The sequence below is a fragment of the Aythya ferina genome (genome assembly GCF_964211825.1).
Source record: "Aythya ferina genome assembly, chromosome: 1".
Taxonomy (NCBI): Eukaryota; Metazoa; Chordata; class Aves; order Anseriformes; family Anatidae; genus Aythya; species Aythya ferina.
The window spans coordinates 116,105,572-116,131,432 of NC_140296.1; the positions used below are offsets into that span (position 1 = coordinate 116,105,572).

The following is a 25,861-nucleotide window of genomic DNA, read 5'->3' on the forward strand; positions in this document are numbered from 1 at the left end:
CTGGCTAAAAGGAAAATTAAAAATTACTAATCAACAAATGGATATTTTTTTTTTCACCCTGTACTGCTGAAAGTATGACAGAGGAGGTATAAGAAGATGGAGTACTGAGCATAGCAGTATGTGTTTCTTGATAGGGGAAGCACAGACTACTATGAGGGAATTGTGGTCTTGGCCAGGTAGGAATATATTTTCAGGGGAGAATTCGTGCAGGTGGGGACAGATAAATCTAAACAGTTAGTTATAAAAACGTGAAGAGGAGGATATGAGTTCAAAGGGTAACTCCCTGAAATCTGATAAAACAGGTTGATTTTTACCTGAGCATAAGGAGAGGACAAGGGTGGTCAACACAGTTTGCATGAGACACAATACTCACTGAAGGGACAAAGGGTCTGAATTATATTGTTGAGCGGCCACACATGAAGTCCTTTGGTTTCTTTGTTTTCATTCGTAACTTAAAAAGCCATTTATGTGTAACTCAGAGTCCAAGCTTTTCCTAATCTGTTCTGGCTTCAGGGAAATTGCACAGTCAGTGATAGCTGTGCTTGACACTAGGCAGGGTGAGACCCAGTAATAGAAAGGTCAGGAAACACTGCTCTAGATTTTTCTTAGTATATGGATTTGGCAAGCTAGTGATTGCTTTTTCAGGAAAATCCAACACTGAAAGAAAAGCAGAGTTTGCCAAGCTAAACCTCTATTTTGCTTCTCCTCTCACAGTGTGAGCCAAGTTGCCTGGTCAAATAACTATCACAGATGCACACACACACACTCTGTAGCTCAAGTGGCAAGCATACATGATTTCATCATGATTATTATACTTGCTAGAAAAGGACTTCAAAACATCCTTTTGGTTTTTAGCTGAGTTTAAAAAAATAAAAATAAATTAAAAAAAAAAGGCCGTAGGCAACATCACAGTGGGTAAAGGAAATGGGAAAGAGAAAACAGTGAGTTTTCCTTAACAAAACAGTGATCGTAACTACTGGCTTCATTCAGTGGTTGCCCTGGGAACACCATTATAATTAAAAGCAGAACTTCAGGGAGAGGCTAGGGTCCATCCTGTACTATTAGTGTGTGTTACTATCTGTGTTACAAGTCTAATGACTAGTCTGAGAGGTCACAAGAACTGTACTTCCATCTGTGCATGAGAGGAGCAAAGATCTTACCAAGGGAAAAAATGGTGTTTTGTTTCTTTATTCCTACAGGGATGTCTTGTCCTTTGTCCCCTTACTTCCCCAAACTAGCAAACCCAAGAAAACTAACAAGATACTCCAGATTTTACCATTGTTTTCAGAAGGATAAAAGGAGGAGGGAAAAAAGAAAAAAAAAAAATCCAACACTCAGCTAGTTCGTCATATTGTGCATGAGATGTGTTTCTTCTTGCTTGGTTCCTCTTAAGCACGTACTACCAAGGCAGAGGGGTGGCTGAAGAAAAAGCTAAGATTTCCCCCATCCCCCCCTCAAGATGACTCTCCTTCAACATCTACTAAAGCCTTTCATTCTTTGAAGTAAGATAGCACCTCAAATCCAAGAGATCACAGACCATCCTATCACAGCGTTTCCTATCACACACATCACACAAAGCAGAAACTCATTAAATTTTTGGCCATCGGCTTAGGCAAGACTGACACAGAGTCCAACACAATCTTTCAAACCAGTCTTCCTCCGGGGTTAGCACTCCTGTGAGCCCCAACTGCCCCACTTCTGGTAGAAGATTCTGAGACTAGAATCCCTCTCCCACAAGGGCCTGAGTTATTCTAGAAGTCCAGGAATATTTAGTGTGCAAGACAAACTGCATAGCCCAGAGCACTATTTTTTAAGGTTCTTTATGAGGCAAACATAGAGTTAACTTACTATTTAGCATAGGATTCCCTTTAGGAACAATCCATAGAGCAATCTGATTTCTATCTTTTCTCCCTCCCACCTGCGTAAAGCTTGCTTTATGGAGATAGTATTTCCCTAAACATGATGGGTAACTCAGATGCTTTTATGTCAATGTTCAGCTTTCTGTGAATCTCATAATTTACATTCCTCTTGGAAAAAAAAAAAAAAAAAAAAAAAAAAAAAAAAAAAAAAAAAGACCTTGGTATTGAGCCAGAATATTTTGCTACAAAAATATTTAAGGACTACTTAATGTGCTGATGTATTTGAATACCAGCAGAGAGCTTTCCGTACCTACACACTGAAAGGAACTCGTGTGTACTTACACTGCTTAATAAAACCATGATGGGAACAAGGCCTGTGGTGGAAACGTAACAAATAGCTACAAATGGATTCATGAATATAAGGAAAATTTATTGTATTGCCTGTTTTTTCTTTTTTTAATCAAAAATCAAAAATCTAAAGTGACAAGATGAGAAGTGAGGAAATGAAAAGCCCTGACTCAGAATGAACGCTTTTTCAGTGTAACACTGTCTTCTGTGAAGACAGCAATATTCACACATCTGATAAAATGTAAGCTAATAAAGCAAAAGAGGGAGGAAAACAGGGTTTAATAGGAATTAATAAGTATTATTTCAAAGAAGAAAAAAAAAGAAGAAAAAAAAACAAACATGAAGACAAAAAAAAAGATCTAACATTAAAAATTTATAAGTACATTAGAAGCAGAAAGCTCCCGAAATAGAGGGTTATGCTGAAAAATTAACATAAAGTTGAAAAGAAATTGAAAGAAGGATATGCATGTTATAAAGCATATATGGATTTTATGACTTTTTTGCTGGAGTTCCCCTTACAACAAAGCATGCTGCAGAAATGCTGTAGATCAGCATAAAGCAAGACACTGAAGTAGCTTTAAGACAGAGCTATCTCACAGGTACAAAGGTCTGTGCATTCAGGAATTACAGAACTATTCCAGGCCACTGTGCCTCACTTAAACAAAGGCTTTGTTGCAGGTAGAGATGTTTAAGAAACACGTAAAAAACCCTAAGTAAAACAAGGAAACAGAGCACTAGATTGGATCTGTGACTTCTGAGTAGCTGCACTTGCTGCCAACACTGGAAAGACTGCCAAGAAAATAAATGCTTCTCTCATACAGTAAAACTCTTCTGACATGCACGCAAAATAGCAGAGAAAGGAAAACTGGCTCATTACAGATAACCTGGAGTTGAAGAAGTTGTTCTTTAGAGTAACTATTTATGGAGATACAGGTTGACATGCACGCTACATGGAGCAAAATAAAAGGGTCAGTTATACCACAGCGAACTACCAGCAAGCTACCTTTGACAGGGGGCAGATAGAGGCAGTAGCATGGAGCTCTCTTCAGATCTTGCATACCCCAGTTCTTGCTCAAGAGAAGGGAATGGGTGGTAAAGCAGCAGATTACCTTTTTAAATGTAAAATGTTCATTAAATGGAATAGGGTAATAATTCATGTAGAGATATAGTCTACATATATTGTACCACTTCCAAGGAAAAAAAAAAAATAGAAGAGTACACAGAGCAATAAGTTGTAGAAGAGTGAAAATGTCACCTAAGAAGCAATGAAGCACCATGTAATCAAACAGCCCTTGCAATACTGTGTTCAAGTACACACAGTCAATCTTGTAAACCATGCCTAACGAAAGAATAAAGTTGGTTTAGGAAGGGATGGAGACACTTCACCATGAAAGCAAACTGAATGAAGTCGTGACAGTGTAACTTACAGCAGGAACCAAGTATCAGCAGATGCAGTGATAATATACAAGATAGTGTGTGGTAGATCAAGACAAGCAATGCAATGAGAAGGTTATATAAGCAGATAAAACAGGACATTCTCCTGTGATCTCAGAAATTTATCTGCAGCTTAAGAAATTTCCCTGTGCACGCGCTGAATGGAAACGGGTGGACTGCGTGGCACCCTCCACCTGCTGCCAAGACTGCATTCAGCATTCCCTGGCCAAGATCTGACAGATCTCATTCAAGTGGAAGGCACTTGAGAAAGCAGTCATCTCATTTCCTATTGACAAAACAAGTTTCCTCCAGTCTCTGCTGGGTCTTCTTAAGCTGTAAAAAACCCTCAAAGAGGAGAACAGAGGCCACTCAAGAATGGAGCAGAGAGGTAGCAGGTAGAAATGCCAGAGTTTTCAACCTTCTTATGCAAGTACATAAATTCTGAACTTGAAACACTCTGACCTGACCTCACAATTAAGGGGAAAAATAAATTCATTTTCTGTCTAGAGTTGTGTATTTTTCTATGTCATTTTTTTTTTCTTTTTACATAAAGTATACAACTACTGAGGGAGCATTTAAAGTTCAGTATCCATTATGTCCCTCTGAACCTGTAAACTATTAAAAGTATTTACGCTACTGGGAAGACTAGACACCACCGGCGTTCCCTAGGGAAACCTAGTACCATTGGACTGAGTTTCATTTCACACACTGTGATAGTATGGCAAAGTTTGAAAGAGGCCCCGCTTGTTTTCTTCCACAGAGAGAAAATTAAAGCAACCATTAAACTGTTTGCTTCAAAGTTCAACCAGTTCAACGATTGCTTATAAGGTGGTGCTGATAAAGTGGGAGCAAAAATTCTAGTATACAGCTAAAGCAAATTTACCAAGCTCTCATGTTTCTGCAAAAACTTAAAACAACAACAACAAAAAATAATAATAAAAAATAAATACGTGAACAAAATGAATACCTAAGTTTCTTCTCTTTACATGTTAGCCTCGTCAAGATAAGATGAAAAGATGTTAGACTAACGTGAATTTGACTGCAAAGAACAACCTTCAGCGTGGGCCAACTTGTGTGTCTTAGTACATTCTAATTCACCGTTGGAGCAGATTAATTTACCATTTATATGTTCACATAAGTGAAACATAAAATATCAGAATTTTCACTGAACATGACAGTGCAAGAATATCATATAATAAACAAAGGTTGCGTAAAGTGTATCTCTATCTCAGCCAGTGAATTAAGAAACTTAAGGTTTTCAAACAGAGATATGTTAAAGAAAGTTTTTTGTTTGTTTTTGCTTTGTTTTGTGAAAAAAAAAAAAAAAGAAAGAAAAAAAAAGAGAGAAAAAAAAGACCTAATACTACTTCAAATACTTCAACCAATCAACATCATTCAGTTCTCCTGTACGTTAACTGGACTGACCTCCTTAAAAGTAAAGCAGAGAGAAACCATCCCAGGAAGTGCAAGATAGGTTTTATATCCTAACTATGAGCACAAAATGCAAGGACTTACAGTGCACAGTGATGGTGGTTGCGTCCATCATGCTTTTGTCAATCAGAGAGCACTTGTATTCTCCTGTTGCATTTCGTCTCACATCTGCCATTACGTAAGTATCTGAGCTTCTTATACCTTCTGTTTCTCCCTGCAGATGGAAATAAAACATTTATTGTATATGGGCCTGTTAACAGCATTCATTTCTGTTGATTTTTTTTTTAATTATAAGGATCCTGAAATAAATCAAAATATGTTTAAATACAGTATTACTGAAGTGTAGTTATCTATTAACAGCAATTATGTATATTTACTGAATGACTGCAGAGTTTTTTTGAAAGAAAAACTACTATTAAAAACTTTACTCTTTTAACTGAATGACTAGCTTACTTTAAAAGAAAATCAAAATAAAAAATCTGAAAGTTCAGCAGTAAGATGAAAGAAGAGGAAAACAAAGACTAAAACAGGCTACTAATAAGCGTTGGAGAAATCCCAACAGCAAAATAATTTGTTTTTAAATCTGTAACTAAAATGGTATGTTCAGTTAAGAGAAAGAAGTCATGAAGAGTACATTTTCCAACAGCACAAACAAGCTTTGCTCTATCCACATCAGGGTATGCAGCCTGCTAGAGTATACACTACCTTAACATGTAGTTATCTACAAAAACTGGTGTTTTGAATTAGCCAGAAAACAACATTTTCCCATCACCCAGTTTCCACCTGGTAATAACTCACTGACTGAACAGCTTTTGAAACACACACACAATGAAAGCCTAATTCGTATCTGAATCCAGAAGGAGATTTACCAGGTTTGTCACAATACTCACAAGTCTTGCAAAGGAATTGCCAATCCCAGCTCCCCTTAAGAGAGAATATCAGAATATCAGGTAGCAGGGAGACTGAAGATCAGACAAACTGGGGTGTTCAGCTCTCTCACTGAGATCGCGGAACAAAGAGAGACATCATGCACTTCTTCCCTAGCATCTGCTGAATTCCTAGGGTAACTCACTGAACCTAAGGGGCTGAAGAAGACTTCAACTCCTAGTTTTCTTCAGTAATTCGAACATGCCAGGAGTCCAAAGCAGAAGAGGATTATGTTCAAAGGGCTACAGATGCAGTTTTTGAAATATTTAAAAGCATGCCACCACTTTTGGCCTCTCCCATGTTCAGCTCTGCTCACTACTGCAATAGGAACAAAAGCAGGATATAAAATGAGGGAGAAGCAGGACACAGGAAGAAGGTAGGAATCTTAGAATACAAAGCCACATCTGTCTGTGGATTTCACCAATACTAAGAAGATTAACAGAATCAAAGCCTTTATCTTTCTCAATTTTTATCTTATGCATTTGACAGATTTGTTCTACACTTTCTCCTGTGCTGTCACCCTGGTTCTTTTTTGTGTTGGTATGCCACCATACAGTTTAATTAATAAATACATAAATAAAATAAATTGCAAAAAGATTAATCTGTGAAAGTCCAAAAAAAAAAAAAAAGCTGAATTAATTTCCTGTACTTTCACTGCTGAATCACCGTTATGACAACAAATGAGATGGTTTTATTCAGGATGCTAAATTGCTTTTGCCAAGATAGCTTTTTATCAAAATATATGATGACGTGAAATGAAGACTAGCAATTTTTAGAAAGTCCAAGCCCCCCAAAACTTTGGGCAGGTTGGAGGAATGGAGAGGTTCTTCAAAATTTTTTGCCTGAGTTGGCAAGGCATTCTCAGAGAGTCTGATGTAATGGCTGATGTCTATTTTTCACTTTAGTTGCAACAGATTCCTTCCTTCATTTGTTATAAAATCATGTATACGCTGACATTGCATCAATGTCTGTAGGAAGGAATGATACGGAATATTTCACTAGGCAGTGACAGCAAGGATGGACTTACTGGAATGTAAAACAGGAACTCCTGTGGAGGAGGGTTGCCATTCCCCGAGCACTCCAGGGTGACATTATCACCTTCTTTAATGGTACTACTTTGTGACAGCACTCGAATAGTCACCTTCTCTGTTGGATCTGTGAAAACAACATATACACTTAACAGTTCCCACAAAAAAATACACAGTAACACTATGCACAGGTTTTTCACAGTCAAAGAGTACACAATTTTATCATCAAGCAGGTGAAGGTGTTCACATGTGTTGATCTTTTTATAGAAGAACTGAAGTTAATCACGCCTTCCGTATTTTTGCCAATCCAAGTAACCGCAAAGAAGCCCTATGATACAACAATTCATTTTTCTTCACCAAAATACCCTATAACAGAAACAGGGATGACTACAACTATGTCAAAAGCTTATAAGAAAAAAAAAAAACAACCCTGATCAGTATGAACAGTTTCACAGCATGATTTCATTATGAGGGATTAACTTGTCCTCTGTGAAGCTTGCTGTTTGGAGGACTCCAGCAATCAGAAAAAAAACAGAGGCTCTCAATGCCTTGCGTTAGTATTAGATAATAGCTTGCTTCCATTAAGAAGGAAGAAATATGAACTAAGCAACTCTATTCAGCCTGTTCTATATGCTGATCACTACAGGCTTTCAGAAAGATGAATTTCGTGAACATAATAGGACCCTTAACATAGTCAACAGAACTGTAAATGTAACATACTTCTGTCATGTTCAGTGAAGTTGAACTATAACTTACGTTTTACTTCAGTCATTTTTTTAAGGCAGAGACAGAGTATACTTTAATAGATGTTTTTCTTCCTAAGTAGAAGCCTAAATATAATTTTTCAAAAACAGAGTAAAATGAACAAAATTAAAGGAAATAATATGGGCAGATAACTCTCACTGCTTTAATTTCAATGAATAAGTAAAATTCCACCAAGGATGCAAGTCTTGCATTAAGACACAGTACAGTGCTCCTTATTAGACACCAAAAAAAAAATCTAGACAGCAGAGAAACCCTTGCCTGACAGCTGATTTTGTGTGTTTAGCGAAGCATGGGCTCTACGGCCCTTCCGACCCTTAAGGCATTCATCATGTCCGTCTTCTGCTGTGGGGTTTCTCAATAGCAGGAGCTGCAGTCTGTTGTAGCCTCTCGATGACCCAGAGCCTTAGCATGGCTTCTCATCTCTCTTCATAGGAAGAGTGGTACCAGGCTTCAAAAGGCCACATCCTCCCTCCTTCAGATGCAATGCCCTTGGCTCCCCTTCCACATCCAAACGTTGTCCTCAATACCTTCAGTGCTGAAGCACAACTTTGCCCACCGAGGGAAGGGAAGTCCAGCACTGCTGGTGGTGCAATACACAACAGTAGCTGGCCATGAATCACATGCACACCTCTTGGCAGCTTCTGGCCAAAAACCCAGTTTTGAGGGCTGGCTCAACAGAGCTAGCCTGCTGCAGAACTTGTCTTCCCCTCTGTCAAGTTTATGTACAGGGGACCTAATATGAGAAAGTTATTGTAAAGTATAGCTAGATACACCCTGGAGTTGCTTAGACTTTGTTTTGGGAATAAAAAGGGAAGAATTATACTGAGGAAGACCTTCAGGACTTTTAATTTGGAACTTTTTTCCCTACAGCAACAAGCAGAACTGGATTAAAAGTGGACACAGTTAAATAAGAGTGACACTCCTGCAAACCACCGGTCTTTCCTCTAGGCAAATCTTACCCTTCTGTGCACTGCCATCAGCTGGGAGCAAAGTTTTAATCTCATTCTCTAAACTGTAAAAGAAAAATAATAAAAAAAAATCTACAGAAGTAAATACCAGAAGACTAATTAAATTGTTCTCTAAGGCGAACAGGTCACCCTTGTGAGGAAGGCAATGCAGTGACAATGTTCAGTGCAATACTCATGCTAAGCAGCACTCGGCAACATGCTTCCCTGCCTTCATTAGTGAGCAGGAGTGGCTTGGTGAAGGCACGTCTTGCATATATCCCTGGCTTGGTCCATGTCACCTTGTGCTTCTATAAACCAGAGGTTTTGTATCTGCTTTCTGCAAGAGCAAAATTCTGGAAGCAGGCACCAAAGGGTGAATTAAGTGAATGAAGGGTATTGAGTGAATGAACGCCTCTGTCCCAGACCCACCATACCCACAACTGACATCATTCAGTGAAATTTTAACAAAAACATAGCTGCTGGAAGCAGCATGAGTGAAAATCCCCTTTAACTCTAATCTCTTATGGAAAGTTCATTTATAGCAAGACAGACACTTAACAAGAGAGCATGATTGGAAAGTTTGCCTGACTAACATTATCTTTTTACATTGATTAACTCTGAGCAGAACCGAACGTACCCAGAAACTAGATAATTCAGATACAATCAGACATTATTTAACTGGCCAGTGCCAGTTCTCTTGTATTACTCATGCTATTCTCTGTAGCTTGCTGGCTACAGCTGCAAACCAGAGCTCATGGTTAAGCACTGTTTACTGCTGGCTGGGTTACCTTTCTTTAGCTAGCACCAAATTCTGCAGGAGCTCATTCACTTTTCTTCTCGCACTGTTACAGTGACTGGCTGCTTCCAGGGGGTCAGCTGGCTATTCAACACTTGAGACATGTCACTAACTGGAGATGGCACTAACCCTGAGCTAATACAAACAGTAAAACATTTCTTAAATTCTGACTAAACAGGTATGTCTTCAAAAAAGAAAATCTTGTATAGGCATTAGGTGTGCTTGCCCCATTTCCTTGTGATGAACAGGTTAAGTTGCAAGCAATCTCACTGGATATCATTATGAACAGCAGGTCTATTTTTTGATTTTTGCAACTTGTTTCAGAGACACGAAACGTGATAATTTAACAGCCAATCTGAAAAAAAAAAAAAAAAAAGTAAAGGCTGAAAGACATACTTCCGTTTCTTAGAGGTGGGAGTCTGGCTTTTTTTTTTTTTTTTTCATCTTCATTACATTTGAAAGATTAAAAAAAATCACATTTATTGAGAAAGAAACTAATTAGGAACACTGAAACAAATTTAAAAACAAAACCAAATCAGACATCATTATCCTCAAGTAACATCCGTCAAGAAATCCATCTGTTGAAGCTCTGGATGCCTGTTAATAAAAAGTTTCAGAAATTCTTTTGGAGATGCATTTGAGCAGAGTATGGAATTGAAGTTACTGCAAATGAAGATATGCAAAAAGGAAATTGGGCAACCTTTTACTCTAAAGCCAACAGTATTCTTGGAAGGCAAGGTAGAAAATACCTTGCCACTTCAAGTCCAGGACTTTTGTTTTCAAGCCAGTGGAGCACACCTCCTGGCTGCAGAAATCACGCGTGCAGTACTCATTTTCTTCGTATTCAACTGGATTCCAGGGCTGTTAAACAATGTTTGCTAAGGTCCTAGGTTGTTAGACAATGTATGCTAAGGTCCTATTGCACATCTGGACCATACACTTTGACCTCATTGTTCTTCAAATGGGGACTTTATAAGCTGAGGTATTACCTAAAGTGCACAAAGAAACAACACTTGACTGGATATCTTGCTTATCCTTGTTTCAATTCACTTTTTTACAGCATGCTGCCTTCTACAGTCCTTCAGAAGTGTCACTTTACAAGACCCTGAAATGTCTCTTCTACCCTTCCACACTGCTAGCACCTTCTCTGACCTTTCCTTGCCAACTGTTTGCTTTCTTTATTCAAAGGAGAATTACGATCTCCAATAACACAGTAAGGAAGTTGCTTTGGGACTTAGCCCAGCTGGAAGTAATTATTCACACACATTCTCTACTTTAAAATTAGAAGTCTACCAGTACCCAAATGCCACATTTTAAATGTAAATATCAGCGTCTTACAGCTGTAGAGAAGCTACTACGTTTTGTGCAAGGTAGTCTACCTGCATTAGCTGCTTGGTGCTGACTCTCCTTTGCAAAAACAAAGGAGTGCATTTCAGTGCATTGAAAATTATATGGTGTATTAATTGTATTAATTGCCTATTTCAGAGGACGCAGATCATTCTAATCACCCTCTATCTTCACTGAAGTTCTGAAAAAAACATTTTGCAGTACATGTTTGAGGTTATCACTTTCCTCTTGCCAATCCAGTCTTAATATTTAGTATTCTACTATTAAAGAGAAAGAAAACTCAGGTACATCTTAAGATAAATGAAAATCATATAGCCATTATACTCAGACCTTCAAACCAGCTTTGAAAACATCACCTTGATAGTCAAATAGCAATGTCTGTAATGTTGTAAACTGTCTCAGATTTTATATATATATATATATATATAATTTTTTTTTTTCCCCCGAGGAAGACTTCACAGAGCAATAGATGCTTTTTAATAACTTACAGTGAACATCGAAGACAACTGGATCAGACTGTATCGTTTTCTGGCCAGATGGTCCCAAATATGTCACGCTACAAGTAAATTTAGCGTTTGCATCTTCCTTTGTTGGCATGTACTGAAGAGATGATGTCATGGTGAAGAGTCCAGTTGATTTGTCCACAGTCTTTTGCAAATTTATGACCACAACTGAAAAGGAAATATTGTTTCACTCATACTTCCTACTGCAGATACATCTTGCTTGCCTTTTCTCTATTTATAGTTATCAGGCTGCAAACACACAAGCAACATGACAAATTACCCAACAGACTACACAAAGAGTTTTCCTTCAGTATCGCCACTGATATTTACTAGGAACATTTTATCAGCAACATATTCCTAACATACTGTACATTTTTAAATCAAAACAAAAAACTAGTTTTCAATTATTTGTAATACAAATCTCAGCTTACTAAGAAGGCCTCAGAAATGCTGGAAAAAGCAATTTTAAGATCACATTTAAAACTTAGCGTTGTGAGCATTCCCTGTTTTAAGGAAGCTAAAATATTGGCCTGATCAGCCTATCAAAATCAAAGTTGAAAGGCAAAAAAGGAAGAAAAGAAAAAAAAAAAAGTGTTCTTTCTAAATATCCTGAGAATAAATACCTGCATAAGGAGACTATGACTATGTCCAAACACAGTATTGGACAGGTATAAAATTGAGACAATTAATACTGTATACAAAGCCGAAAATTAGATCAGTTTCTACCAGCTACGTAGGTTCAAGAATGGTTTGGCAACAGCATTAACGAAGGCAACCTTTGTCCCCACAGTGTTTTTTAAGCTGGAACTTGACATAGAGAGATTATATGGCATAGCTTGGGTGCTCTGAAAGGCACCCGAGAAGCTTCTTTCCAGTGTCATGTTTCTGAATAAGTCATTTTCCTCAAAGGAACAGTAGTTTAGACTAAAATAGAGCATTTCCCATAAACTGGGAGCTTATGGGAACAGTGTCCATTAGTGAAATGTACCTTCTTCCACAGGTTGCAAAACTCTCCCATTTTTGTACCACGTAATGTTGCCTTCGGGATAACTGTCTCTTGCAATGCACTCTCCAAGCTGCAAAACAGACAGGAATTAGTAGCCAGTCTTCTCCACTGTTTTAATAGATCTGTTTTCACTTAGGCTAAAAACTTCTAGACAGTTCAAATGCTTAACCCCCAAAACATATATATTTAAATAGGACAAAACCCATCAATGTTTAGGTACAATACAGAAGAGCATTCGGTGGTGAGTCTAAGATCACAGTGGACCCTGCTTGCAGGGCTATTAGGGTATTGCTGAGGGAACCACTCTGTGCTCAGTCTGGCTACACAATGCGATCTCCCACAGGCACAAACGCACATGCAGCCTCTCTTAGCCTCAGTCCATCACCTCTCTCCATCTCAACTGCAAAGGAACTTTGGGCAGCCTTCAGACACATAACTTTGAGGGATAATGCTGCTCTTACCATTTTTAGCTTCTCTGTTTCTAAGAAGTCTGCTTGATGCAAGATTTCTGGTTGAGAAGGTTGTTCTAAAACATAAATAGGATAAAAGCACTAGTGTCAGAAGAACAAACAGTTTTTCGAAAAAGCAAACATTACCAGAAGATGCGTGAACTTTAAGACTAACTAGAACAACCTGTGCTGCTATAGTCTTGACTATATTTTGCCATTAAAAAAAAAAAAAAGAGATACTTCTACCCCAATATCAGCAAATGGACTGGAGAGGAGGAAAAAACACTACCTTAAAATGTGTCATACTTTCCATAATGAATTCCATGCTTCCTGATAATATAAATTTTAGCCAGGCAGACTGTTCAGTACCTGGGAGGAGCAAACCTGCTCTGTTGTATCTGATTTATGTGACACACATGCTGGAGAAGGAACCAATGGTACAAAAAACACAGCAACATTAAAGCAGCTTTGCTATGGATATTACTGTAGCTGAGCTGCCACTTTATAAAGGAACAAATTCAACTGGATCATTCTTCTAATGTTTATTTTTCCTAGTGGGTATTGTTACATTTAGGAAATTCAGACGACTGAAGGAGGTGTAATTACTTTAACTAATTCTGAGTTGCTTATGACTCTCTTAAAAAAAATAAACTTTTTCTTCAGTGCCAATGTGTCTTCTTATTAATTTTTTTTAATGGTAGATGGACCTCTTAGCTTGCCAAAGTGGAGGATCTATCAGCATTTCCATCATAAAAAAGCACTTTCTAGAGACTATATAAGTTGTCTGTTAAAATAGTTTGGCCTAAAGCCCGGAATGCAAATTCTTATCTCCAGAAGAGACAGTTTTTCCCACAGTTTCTAAAAAAAAAGTGGGGAGGAGTGAGGGGGAAAAATAAATCAATGTTTGTACAGTCAAAGAAACCTTTGCACTCTGTATTGCTTAAATAAGTATACGCATTATATACTTTTACAGACTGACACATCCTTAACCACACCAGCTTACAGAATCTTTTTCCCCAAATCAAGCTCCCTTTGAAGTACTGCCAGCATTCCCATCCCCAGTGAACTCCATGCCAGCTTGCCAGAATTTCAACACCCCGGTGAAGTTACTCATCTGCAGGTGGACTGCTCCTGCTGTGGCAGAGACTGCACGCCTACGTGTTTCCCCAAGACTTCACTTGCTTGGTGTGCATGTGTATATGTGTGTGTGTACACAAATGCACGGATACTCTTCGCTTGGAAGACTAAGCCAAAATGGAACAGGAAGAAACGCTCAAAAAGGAAATGAAAGGCAATAAAGAAGCTATTTATCTGACATTCTCAAAGAACTTGCTTGTGGCAAAAAAAAATAAAAAATAAGAAAACAAAAAACAAACAAAAGAAACAGTGGAAGCTATGCACCAAACCCATCACAATGTCTTCAAAGGGCTAACAGAGTGAGATGTATTTTTAAAAGCCATGTGCATGATTATTTCTTTTGTGAGTTATGAAGGAAAATGGTTAACCTATTTTTGTAAGAACCTGACAAGGACAAAGCATTTTCATGTCAATTCAAGCAAATTAGTTTTTACAAGACCAGTGACAGGCCTTCTGGTTTAGATTTTCTGGTCCTATAACCAGGAATAGTTGGTTTCCTGTCACAGTCACCAGCTGATCAAATCAAACCACACAGCCTTCCCCCAGCTTTCCCTCCTGTCATCTCTCTTTTCCCCCAGGACTGCTCTCTGTGGCCATTCAGGAAGACCTCTGCTGTGCTTCATACTCCGCCTGCATCCTTTGCCCAAAGGGAGTCAGTCGGAGCCCCACCGGTTCTGCACCTTTTGCTACGCTGCTGCCCTGGTCCCAGAGCAGAAGCTGGGGCTGAGAGGCTCCACCTGTGCTCGCAGAGCAGCCGCCGAAAGGAGACGCCTGCTGCCAAATCCCAGGAGCCGCAGCACACGTGTGAAGATAATTCACTATAAAAGACTTACTCGGCTTTTACTTTCTACAGCAAGATGAAATTTTAAGCTTAGCAGCAGCAGAAGACACTTCGGGAGGTTTACAGCTTCGGCACACAGATCATTTCTCAGCTGAAGAGCTCACCAGAGCACTCTGCAACCCTGCACAGGTACAATGATAGGCAGCTCACTGCCTGCGCCAGCCAAATATCGGTGCTGCAGGACAGCAGCTAGTGTCTGCGGGGCTGCTCTGCTTTGGGAACTGTGTCCATTTAATTCCAGAGAAAGAAGCTGACGGGATCCATCTGGAAAGCTGGTAGACCTTGTTTGAATAGTCCAGTGAGTGTGACTAGCAGGTGGGATCTGTGCAATGAGCCGTTTTGGCTTGTTAGCCCTGAGCTAATCAGGTAGCAACAGCTGAGGGTGTGACAAGCTCCAGTGAAACCCAGCTTCAGTCAAGCCTTCTGGGACACAGCTGAGTTTCAGATACACAAGGCTTTTGGTTTATGAGGGTTTGCACTATGGTAGCTTAACTCTGTATCTGTGGTTCAAGGAGCTTAGAAACTCCACTGAAGAAATGAAACACCACTTAGAAGTACCACTGAATAAATGAAGCTTGCAGGCTACTCTTAACTCTTTCGTAATTAAAACAAGCAAGAGCAAAAACTGAAAAGCCCCCAACCAGCCTCAAGGAAGTTAAACACACAAATATGTTATGAGAGCCCTAAATAAAGTTGTGAATTCAAAATGAAAAACTGTAAAGGTAACTCTTTCTTGCCATGCCATGTCAACCACATTACGTATATGCCATCCTCTACTCCTGTTTTCCTCAGTAAATAGAAGCTTTCTCTATTAGTATTAATGCATACTGTAAAATATACAAGCTGTGCTCCATGGCTGAGTTAGCATTGTGTTAATATTTAGTACAGTACACAGTAATTCAAGCCGTTAGTATTTAGTTCACCATATACCACTGTCTCATCTCCATATTTACTGCTGTGTGATAAGTAAACATGATAATTCTTTATCGTTTCCTTTGAAGCACTGAGTTTACTATGCGTGCACTGAGCGCGCTTGTCCCTGTCGTCGTTAATTCACTTGTTCTTACAGTCAAATGCAAAGTGAAACAGGGGAAAGGGAATTATTGTTGACTCCTAATCTACCTTCAAACTCATTTATGCCATTGACGAACTTCTGCCAAGACAACACCGCAGCCTCCCTGACACCTTCTCCCAGAAGGGTTTCCCTTCTAAAATATATTCTTGTTTTTTAAGCCAAAGGCGTGGTCTGTTTGAAACTGCAGCATGTACAAATGCTAACCTTAGCTTCAACTGGCCTACATCCCTAAAAAGGAGCAACCAATGCCCTTCCACTGGGCGGTTCAGCTTTTGAGGGAACGTTTCAGCTCTGAATCAGGTTTGCCAATGCTCATGTCTGACCAGAGCAGGACTGCCTCGGTTCTCGCTGCAGATCGGCCTCACCGCATGCAACCTGGGTTCCTTTGGGTGCCACGAAACCAGAACACACGCTTCAGAAATTCCCTTAATGCTTCCCACCAACAGTGCATGGGACCAGACCACATCTAGTTCTAAGTTCCCCATAACATGTTGTTGCTGTGTCCTCAACACCTACAGATCCAATTCTGTGGCTGCCCCAGAATACACTTTGAAGTGCTTTCTTGCTCTAAAAGAGAACTGCAGCCTGGTATTCCTCCTGGTAGCTCAACTGGGAATAAAGTAAGCCTTTGGGGCTAGCAGCTGGTTTTCCTGCTCCTTGCTTACTCAAAGGTCACACCACTGCATACTGGCTGCTCGGAGTCGCTTTAAACCTCTACACTGACCTAATCCTTTAGACCACACATGGTTAATGCTTCTCTCCTGCATAAAAATTTGCTTAGAGAACAAATGAAACATAATCAGTGCTAATTTTACATTTTTCATTTCCAAGGCCAAATGACATCACATAAGTGAGTCATTATCAAAGTCTAAAATTCTCTTTGAGCCAGCACTTATCATGAATAAACTGTAAGTGCAGGCAGTCCCGTTACGTAAATGCTACCAGTAGATTACATTTTGAAAGCTGCAGAAATTTGCTAGTCTTAGTAATGTACTCAGCAAAGCTTACTTTCTTGGCTTTAATCTTTCCCTTAAATAAAAGTTTTCGTAATTTATGATTCAGATACTGATGAAAGTTAACAGTAGTAACAAGGAGATTTACTTACTGAAGACTTTGACTATCGTTGGTTCTTCGGAAACATCGTCTTCTGTTACTAGCATACATACAAATCTCTTTTCATCACTGATTCTTGCATTCCTGATGGATAATGTATAGTTTTCTGAGAGACTCAACCTGTTTTTGTAGTCTGGTACATCATCATACTGTACATTTTTTTTTGTGGATGATCTGAAGGCAATAAATACTGGAGATCCATTTGGCATTTCCTATAATAAAAGGATAAACACCTCTATTTTGCATGAACACTCGGATTAATTTTAGAAGTTCCTGAAGATCTGCAATTGGTACAAAGCCATAATTTAAAAAATCTTTGAAATACATGACATTACTTTTTGCTGATTAACTTCTGCTACACAAGCAAGAAATCCAGTGTTATATGAGAGCTAGTCTAAGGCTGCTGTTGTACATGTTGAGAATATCATCAGCAGAAGTAATTTCCGTCCTTTGACTCAAACTGCAGCACAACACAGGGCTTTCTGAGATCAAGGGTGGTGTTTCTGGCGCCACCTGACTCTGTGTGTATGAAAAAGTCATTTGAAATAGAAGCCTTTATGAGCTAAGCTCAAAAGCTTCAGTTTCCCTTTTTTTTGTGATTGTTTTACATATTCATATTGTTTGTCTGGGATATTCAGACTTCATTCCAAATGCAGGATTTAATCAGGCATAACTGCCTATTTTATTCTAAATTAGGTTCTAGCTTTCTCTCTCTTTTTTTTTTTTTTTTTCCCCCTTTTTTGTTTTTAAAAGGCCCAAGAGCTTGTGGCATGGGAATGTACATACAATCAAATATTTTTATTTATGCCCCTCAGGATAATCTGAAAAAATAATTTTGTAGACATCCTCCTTATATCAATCAGTATGCAGCTGCCATCCTACAAAGGAATATAGAATTGAGAGTGTTGCACAAACCTACTGTATCAGTATTTTATTTTCATGAGAGACCAAGTTACAAGCTGAGTGGTGCGGGCTTCAATTTCCCCCCTGCACAGAGAAGGGACAAGACAATGGTCCCCTCTAAATACAGCAAGGAGAAAGGTTGAATCCAACTCTATGTTCAGTACCGTGCTGAGGGCTAGGAAAGGTTTTAGTTCCCTTTTATCCTTTGCACCTTGCAGCACTGATAGTAGCAGCGCTCCCAGCACAATATCTCAGCTTGACTGCAGAGCTCACAAAAGCATGACGATGCTGTGACAGGAGATGAGTGGTGTCAGAGCCAGGGCTGGGAGCAGGAGACAACAGTTAATGTGAAGCTCGAATTCCCTTATAGTCTTTTTCCCTTTCTCACTTTCAAGCATTGGATTATTCCAGGTGTCTGTCACACAGGAAAGAAGGCATCGCCTTAGCTTTATACACAAGAAGTTGGCTGTCAAGCACAAACGAGCTCTTAACTCTTCAAGCCCAAATGGGATTCCTCTTTCTTTTGATGAAATAATCGCCCTGCTGAAAAAACCCAATCCCACAAACCAACCAACCCTCCCCGCCCAAAAAACAAGTGTTACTAGCTGGAAGCTGCCCTGGGAGAGCTGGTATCAGTTTCACTTGGTTATATGTTGACTATGTCAACAATTTCATACAAATTGCAGCTGCTTTTTTTCACGTCAGGTTTGTGTCCCTTCCCATCAGCAGCAGATGGTACCCGTGACGTGTCCACACACTTAGGCCAAGCTGTAATGCCTCCTTTTGCTGACTGGTACTCATCACTTGTCTGAGACAAGCAACCCAAATGCACCAGAAAGAGATGATGAATTTCCTTTTCTTAAGCAGCCCTGCATCATAGAGGTGGACTTGTGTCTTCCCAAAAGAAAAAAAAAAATTATGCTGCAAAATGCAGGCCCTGCATCTTCTCAATAGTTACATGAAACAATTTTACTGTCCCTTTGAGGGAATCATTCTCCACAGACTTCTGAGTTGGAATCCCAAAACATATTTGCACAGCAGGAATTCTCAAGTGCACGAGGTCTGTAAAAGCTGCAAACCTCAAGGTACACGGAAAAGAGGTAGGTGGATGGTGCAGTAACAACAGAGGCAGATCCTTCTACTTTAAAATAGACTGGTGGATGCCATTAAAATAGAGAAAACTAAATAATTTTAAATCCACTGTCAGAGTTGAAATCACTTTTTGCTGGCAGCATTTTGGTTTGGAGCACACAAGGAGATTTAGATCAGCTTTGCAGAAGCAGGGAAAACAGGCAGGGTGAGACCACTGCAGCTCCACACTCCTCGCTGTGCATAAAATACACTCAGTCATGAAACGGTGCTGAGCCGGCAACTATCACATCAACCAAGCACGGGGACAGCATTTTCCTGGGGATGAGGCAGGCCCTGCCTCAGGCAGCCTGTTTCAAAAGCATTCAAACATACAGCGGTGGCTCTGTCAAGCCAGTGAGATGCTGCTGGGTAACATGCCAGATTTCTAACACAGGTTGGCAGAGGACTCCCCGACAATTATTTCTCTTGAACAATGAGATTAATTCCTCAAACCTCTCATCTATACTTGGCAGAGGTTATACAGATGGGAATCTAGCAGTCTTTCACACAGAAATAAATACCTTTGTATATGAGGCAGAAATCCTATCAACTGGAATCCTGTAGCCTCATGCACAAAAAGCGCACATCTCATATCAGCTCTAATGAACAAAAAGGTAAGCTGTACTTACATATTTCCATTTTCCAAACATAAGACCATCTGGTACTTCTAGACGACAAGGCATGGTAATAGTGTCTCCATATATTGCATTTACTGTATACAATCCCAGAGCTAGAGGAGAAACAGAAAAAGAGAGGAAATAATTAAAGCGTTTTCTCGAATTCCAATATGCTAACATTTGGTGCACAGCTACTACCAAAAAAAAAAAAAAAAAAAAAAAAAGCCACGTTCTTTGAAAATGGTTGTTTTCTAGCACATCGGGTTTATCCCAAAACCTCTAACAAAGCAGGATCCCTGCCAATAAATGAGTTTACTTAAACATTAAGCCCTTCTTGGACCCACATTTCCTGCTGCTGTCAGGAGGAGCCACATGAATTTTCAGACAGGGTTTCACCTGCTCCACTGGATGACCACGCACACTGCATTCGGTATTCACAGCTATCATTACAAACTCAAAGCTGGAGAAGGAAAACCCCCAAACATTTATTGTATGAAAAATTGGTATGAAAACTCCTGCCTGGAGGGGTTAGGCTGCAATGCTCTGCTGTGATGAGGTCAGCCGACAAGCCTTACTGTGATCGCTGCACTACATTATAAACTTAGAAAAGAAAGGAAGAAAATGAGAGTGTTATTTGAGTGCTACATCCTGTTAAACCTAGGAAACAAACTAGTCTGTACACTGACGTTTTGAAAAACTGAAGTGAAATGGTTCTATGAATTATTTAAAAACAGCTTTTTAGAAACCTCAGCACAGTGTTATTGTGCTAATGCATACGATTCGCAGGGTATAAAGTGACCCACTTATTTTCATTGTCCAAAACATGCGAACTGAACAAAACCAACAGGCCCTTAAGTGAAGAGCTGTTAAAATGCAAGGGAGTTTCAAGCAGAAGATGTTAAAACCTGGTGCATTTGCCAGGATTGCCCTGTGCAACATTTCTTGGCTCCTATTTTTAGCAGCCACCCCTGCTCTTGGGGAAGCCCAGTGCTCCTTACACCGCAGCCCCATCAGCTCACTGCTGGGAGGTTTGGGGCCTCCGGTGCTCGCTCGGCGCCACGGAGCAGGCATGGCGGCTGCCAGCTCTTGCCCACACGTCTGCGGCTTTGGCCAGGGTCTTCTGCCCACAGAGTCAGGACCCTCTCCGTGCTCTGCCTTCATTTGCAGCTGAAAGCTTGCTGCCAGGGAAACGTTCTCTAAGAGAGAGTAGTAGGATGCTAGTGATGTGGCCACGGCTGCAGCAGCACCCCATCCTTCTCGCAGGCACACATTTTTCTGGTGATTCAGCCCTTCTTGCTCATGCTGGAGAACGGGCTGAGCAAACCTGTTCCCAGGTGCCCCCAAAGACCTGAGCCAGAGCCCCTTCATCTTTCCACGAGTCTTGAAGCAGCCACTGGGATGACCTGACAGTTCTCTTGCACACATACTCTGTAAGGAGACTTTCCCTGGGGAATTGCTTTTCCATAAGTTATTTTCAAAGATCCAAACCTTGAACTCCTTGCCCGCAACTTGAATTAGACAGACTCCAGGACATTTTTCCTCAGGTGAGGACTTCTGAGCTCGCAGTTAGCACCAGCCAATACTCGTCATTTGCATCACTGTGCCAATTAGGCTCTTCTCTATTTTCTGTGGCACTACACGGAGGAATGCTATTCCTAAATCCTTCCTTAGAGAAGCTTATGGCCTAGACAACACAGTATGGTGGAGCAGAGAAGCAGGCAAGCAAGCTGGAGCTTGATGGACTAGTGGAATTCAATAGGTAAGAGGCAACAGCGCTGGCATGTACCATAAAATTTCTTTTCATCATAGCAAGCCGTATCAACTAAACAACTGCTAATCTTTTTCTGACTCTGTTATATACTTGGTCACAAACATGCTTTGGGTACATTATTGGCATTATAAGGACTGCATGCTCTAATTTGCCGTGGTTTGCTCTCTAACTTACAATAGCAGTTGGTCCACTAGATGGCGCTGAATAAGTGCACGCTCTACAAGCAAAGCAGAAATTTTTGGAGAGAGCAGCTAACTTTAATTTTAATGAAATAGGGCCGACGTTTTATGAAATCAAACTACAAACAGAAGTAAAATTCAAAACAGGAATATTTTCTCCCCATGACCCCCCCTCCCTTGCATTCATCCTCGTTCTGCTCTTCAGGAGGGGGACCACACAACTCAGGCTTTGCCAGCTGAATCCTAATGTTCATTTCAGCTAGAGCTGGAGAACAGTCCTTCTGGGTTCCTCTCTCCCACGGGCATAAAATTACAAGAGACCTGCAAATCTTTATTCCACTGGTAACCAGGTTAGTACTCATTCAAATTCCAGGCACCGGTAACTTGGCATTCCGTAACAGCACTTTGCATCACGCGGAAAACCAGAAGCCGCTCTTTCTGCTAGCAGATAGGCTCCGTCATTAGGGAAAAACAAAATAACCCTGTGGGATCTGCGAGGCTGCTCGCTGCTGTTCTCTCCTAGGCAGTCGTTTAACCCCTGCGAGTTGCTAAGGGAACAAGCATACGCCACCAAATACTTGACAAACAGCCCCAGGAATGTGAATGAAACTGTTTCTGGAAAGGATTTACGTTTGCAGCATTCAGAGCAGGTAATCAATGAACGGCCTGATAAATGGAAAGCCTGGCCTCTGATCCTGAAGGATTCTTTCATCTGAAATGCATTCCTTCAAATGGACAAAACCCTGTAAAATCATGTCTTGTTGATATAAATTCTGCCTAAGCTAAACCATACAGTTTTCTAGGAATTTAACACAGAATGGAAAAAAAAAAAAAAAAAAAAAAAGGTTTTACTTTACATGCAGAGAAACAGTCTTTAGAAAAACACAAAAGGTCCTGCAGTAAAATTTTCTCCTTCCTCTTCTGTAGGGAGAAATCTAGGACGTTTAAGGAGTGCAAACAAGTTGAACAACCGCAAACTTTCACAGCAGGAACTGCAGTAATCTCTGCAAAACAACTTTGCAAACCAATACATTACAAAACAAACAAACAAAAAACCTCAACAAATGTAGAAATTCCTCTTCATAGCTATTATATGCATTTGTAAAACGGTGGGATGGAGAGGAAAGTAGAAGAAAATGACAGCTTTAACTACAGAATAATGCCTTTTTTATTATTATTTTATTTATTTATTTACTTTTTTTTTTTTTTTTGGACATAGATTCCAGCTCATTTGAAGACAGAGAAAATGAAAGAGAGACTACAAATACATAACAAATTGTTCCATGCCCTAACACCACCCCGGGTCAAGGTCAAGGCCTTCATATCTCATTAACTGCAGGAGGGAGCAAAGGCAATTACAGGGAATAACACAGCAAGAAGTTACCAAACATCATTCCCTGCCCTGGTGCATTTCTGATACAGCTTTCTACGGCTAATTAAGGCTTTAACCTGCTCCCCTACATGATTTTCAGATGTTGTCTTCTAAAACTGAGGCAGTATCATTAACAACAACACTGGTGCAGAGGCAGGATCTCTTCCCACAAGTGCTGGGGGAAGAAGCTCTGCTGAACTAGCTATGGGCTATAGCTGTACCCCGAGTTAACCCAGCTCACCTTCCAGTTCCCTACATCCAGGTCTGAGGAGGCTGAGGTACCTCCTAACTCATTTCCCCCTCTTTGACCCAGTGCTGAGGAAACTCCACTCGGAGCCAGATTAAACCTTTCTGCATCGGTTCGGACATGGGAAGAAAGCCGCAGCATCAGGAGGTATTTCAAGTCAGAGAAAGATCCCAGCAGGATGCTGCTAAATTGAGATGACATTTGCTGCTGATGCTATTAATTATGGCACTTTCCACGTCCCCGTGGCAGTGCTAACTGGCATCCTTCTTTGTCCCCCTCTCGGCATGTGTTGCCCAAGGGAAGAACCGAGCAGTTACTACCCGCAGACTTGGGTGACAAAACCCAAAATCTGACTAGTTGATCAGAGGCTTAGAGGCAGAGGAGGGGCTATTACTGTTTTCTTTCAGATCTTCAACAAGAGTGCATGATGCAGGTCATAATTTAGACTAATTATTATTTTTTAAATCAGTGGGGTTATATAAGAGGAATGATTAGAAGGCAAATATCTAAAAATCAGGAAAACTGATGTTTTTTTCCAAGGTAACAACAAAAGCTGTAGGAGGTGTGTGGGAAGTTGCTGTGTTTTCCACCTTTCTTCCATTTGAAATATCGGATGCTCGTCTTGCAGAAACCCTTTTTTGAAGTGCTTAAAAGTAACATTTATAGGCAAATGTAAGACAGACCAAAGGCTGTTCAAAGACCCTTTTGACACAAGATTCACCAGAGACCATGAACTTGTATCCAAAAATATGAGTAGCAGACATACTGCCCAAAATGCACCTTCACCCGCAGGCTCGGCTGCCTCCAAGTGCAGCTTAATTCCACTCAGTAAAGCAAAGGACACTTGGGAAACTGAGCCTCCCTCAACAGCCCAGAGTCCACCAGTTTAACTGATGCTTTATATGCGCAAAGACATCCTACCTTTTCCTTCTGCATCCGATTTTTTTTACTACTGATGCTCCTGCTCCTGAAAGGTTCAGCAATGATGCTTCCCATTACGCCTCCTCGGGAGCAAGGTCTCAGAGGACAGCAGGACACTGGTGCCTGTGCTATTGGCATGCTCATAGACAGAGGAGGTCAATTCATGTCTTCCAGAATGGAAGCGTCCAAAGCAAAGAGCTATTATGTTCATTTAGTGCCCACTTCAGAAACTGCCAGTTAAATTTGTCACTCCAAATCTTCACTTGAGATTTCGGCCCTCCCAGCTTATTTTGAGGTAGCCCAGGTTCGCTCGTATGTAATACAGTGTGGGAGGCTAAAAAGATTTGCCTAATGAAATACAGATTTTATTACTTTGCTTGTTACCAGCTCTGAAGTAGCCACAGGTGCATTTTTCTTTCTGCCTTCGCCTCCATTTCCTAATGGGTACATAGCCATACACAGGTCTTCTTGAGCACCCATTTAGGTACCAGCCAGGAAATGTCAGTACTTCACAAAGACAGTAATTGCATGTTCTTGAGATCAGAAAATTGCCTTTTAATAACAGAGTTTTATTCTATTGACAAAGCAGTATTTGAATGACAGCTGGGTGTTGGTGCAATGCAAAAGGTATCAGCAAAAACTGTCCAGCTTTGAATGAGCTGGGAGTTGGCTTCCTGTCCCAACTGTTTGGTAATGCTGACAATGCTTTGTGGCGACTTTAATATTGAAAACTAATTTTCATTTAATTACAAGTACTATTTAGAAAGAAAATTAAGAGAGTTCACAGAACAGTTAAGGTTGTCAGGGCCCTCTGGAGGCCATCTGGTCCATCCCCTGCTCACTAAGGTATACCCACAGCAGACTGCCCAGGCCCACCTTCAGGTAGCTGTTGAAGATCTCCAGGACTGGACCCAGCACTTCAGATGTGGCCTCCCCAGAACCGAGTAGAGGAGAAGCATCACCTACCTCCCTGACCTGCTGGTGGCACTCCACATAATGCAGCCCAGACACTACCAGCCTTCTCTGCTGCTATGGCACACTGCTGTCTCACGTTCAGTTTGGTGTCCACTAGCACCCCCAGGTCCTTTTCTGCAAAGCTGCTTTCTCCCAGCTTAGCCCCCAGCCCATACTGCTGCATGGAAGTTGGACTCTTCAGATAGGACTCCACTTCCAACTAGTTTTTCTCTCTCCCTTTTCTTTGCCTGGCAGAAAGATACTTTTTCAGAAACACACAGCACACAAAACATGAGATGCACTTCGGGAGGTCAAAAGACTGATTAAACAAGGAAAAAAAAAACACTTCATGTTATCAAAATTCACATACGACAAACCTTGTTTGAGATTGGTGGGCATGATTGTTCCTTATTTTGGGGCATCAAAACACAGAAGCAGGGCAGAGAAAATTCAAACACTGATTATCTTCACCTTACATATATGGTTAAGAGCAAGCGAGTGTGTGTTTGTGGATGTTATCTAGTAGAGGTTATATAAACAGTATATTTCCTACCTCTCCCTATTTAAATAGTGAAAAAATCTACACACCAGTGACTAAGAATATTACTTACAGGAGAATCGTCAGTATTATTAAAGACTGAAACTAACTTCACAAAGACATATCCAGAAGTATTTAATGCAAAATACTTTTAAAACAACGTAACAGAACTTGCTGAAAGGTTTCTTGCACTTTATCACAGCCTTCTTTCAACATTTTCTC

General features: G+C 40.3%; 1 protein-coding gene across 4 annotated transcripts in view; it reads right to left on the reverse strand.

The window, feature by feature from the left end:
• Positions 1-25,861, reverse strand: part of ALCAM (activated leukocyte cell adhesion molecule) — a 117,238-nt gene that overhangs the window by 15,100 nt on the left and 76,277 nt on the right. For all 4 annotated transcript variants that reach the window (XM_084537275.1, XM_084537276.1, XM_084537273.1 and 1 more), the window contains exons 2-8: positions 19,670-19,770; positions 16,999-17,218; positions 12,853-12,917; positions 12,374-12,461; positions 11,371-11,553; positions 7,027-7,154; positions 5,157-5,286 (exon numbers count right to left, since the gene is read on the reverse strand). In XM_084537275.1, coding sequence (XP_084393401.1) covers positions 5,157-5,286; positions 7,027-7,154; positions 11,371-11,553; positions 12,374-12,461; positions 12,853-12,917; positions 16,999-17,218; positions 19,670-19,770 — 915 coding nt within the window. The remainder of the gene's footprint in view (positions 1-5,156; positions 5,287-7,026; positions 7,155-11,370; positions 11,554-12,373; positions 12,462-12,852; positions 12,918-16,998; positions 17,219-19,669; positions 19,771-25,861) is intronic.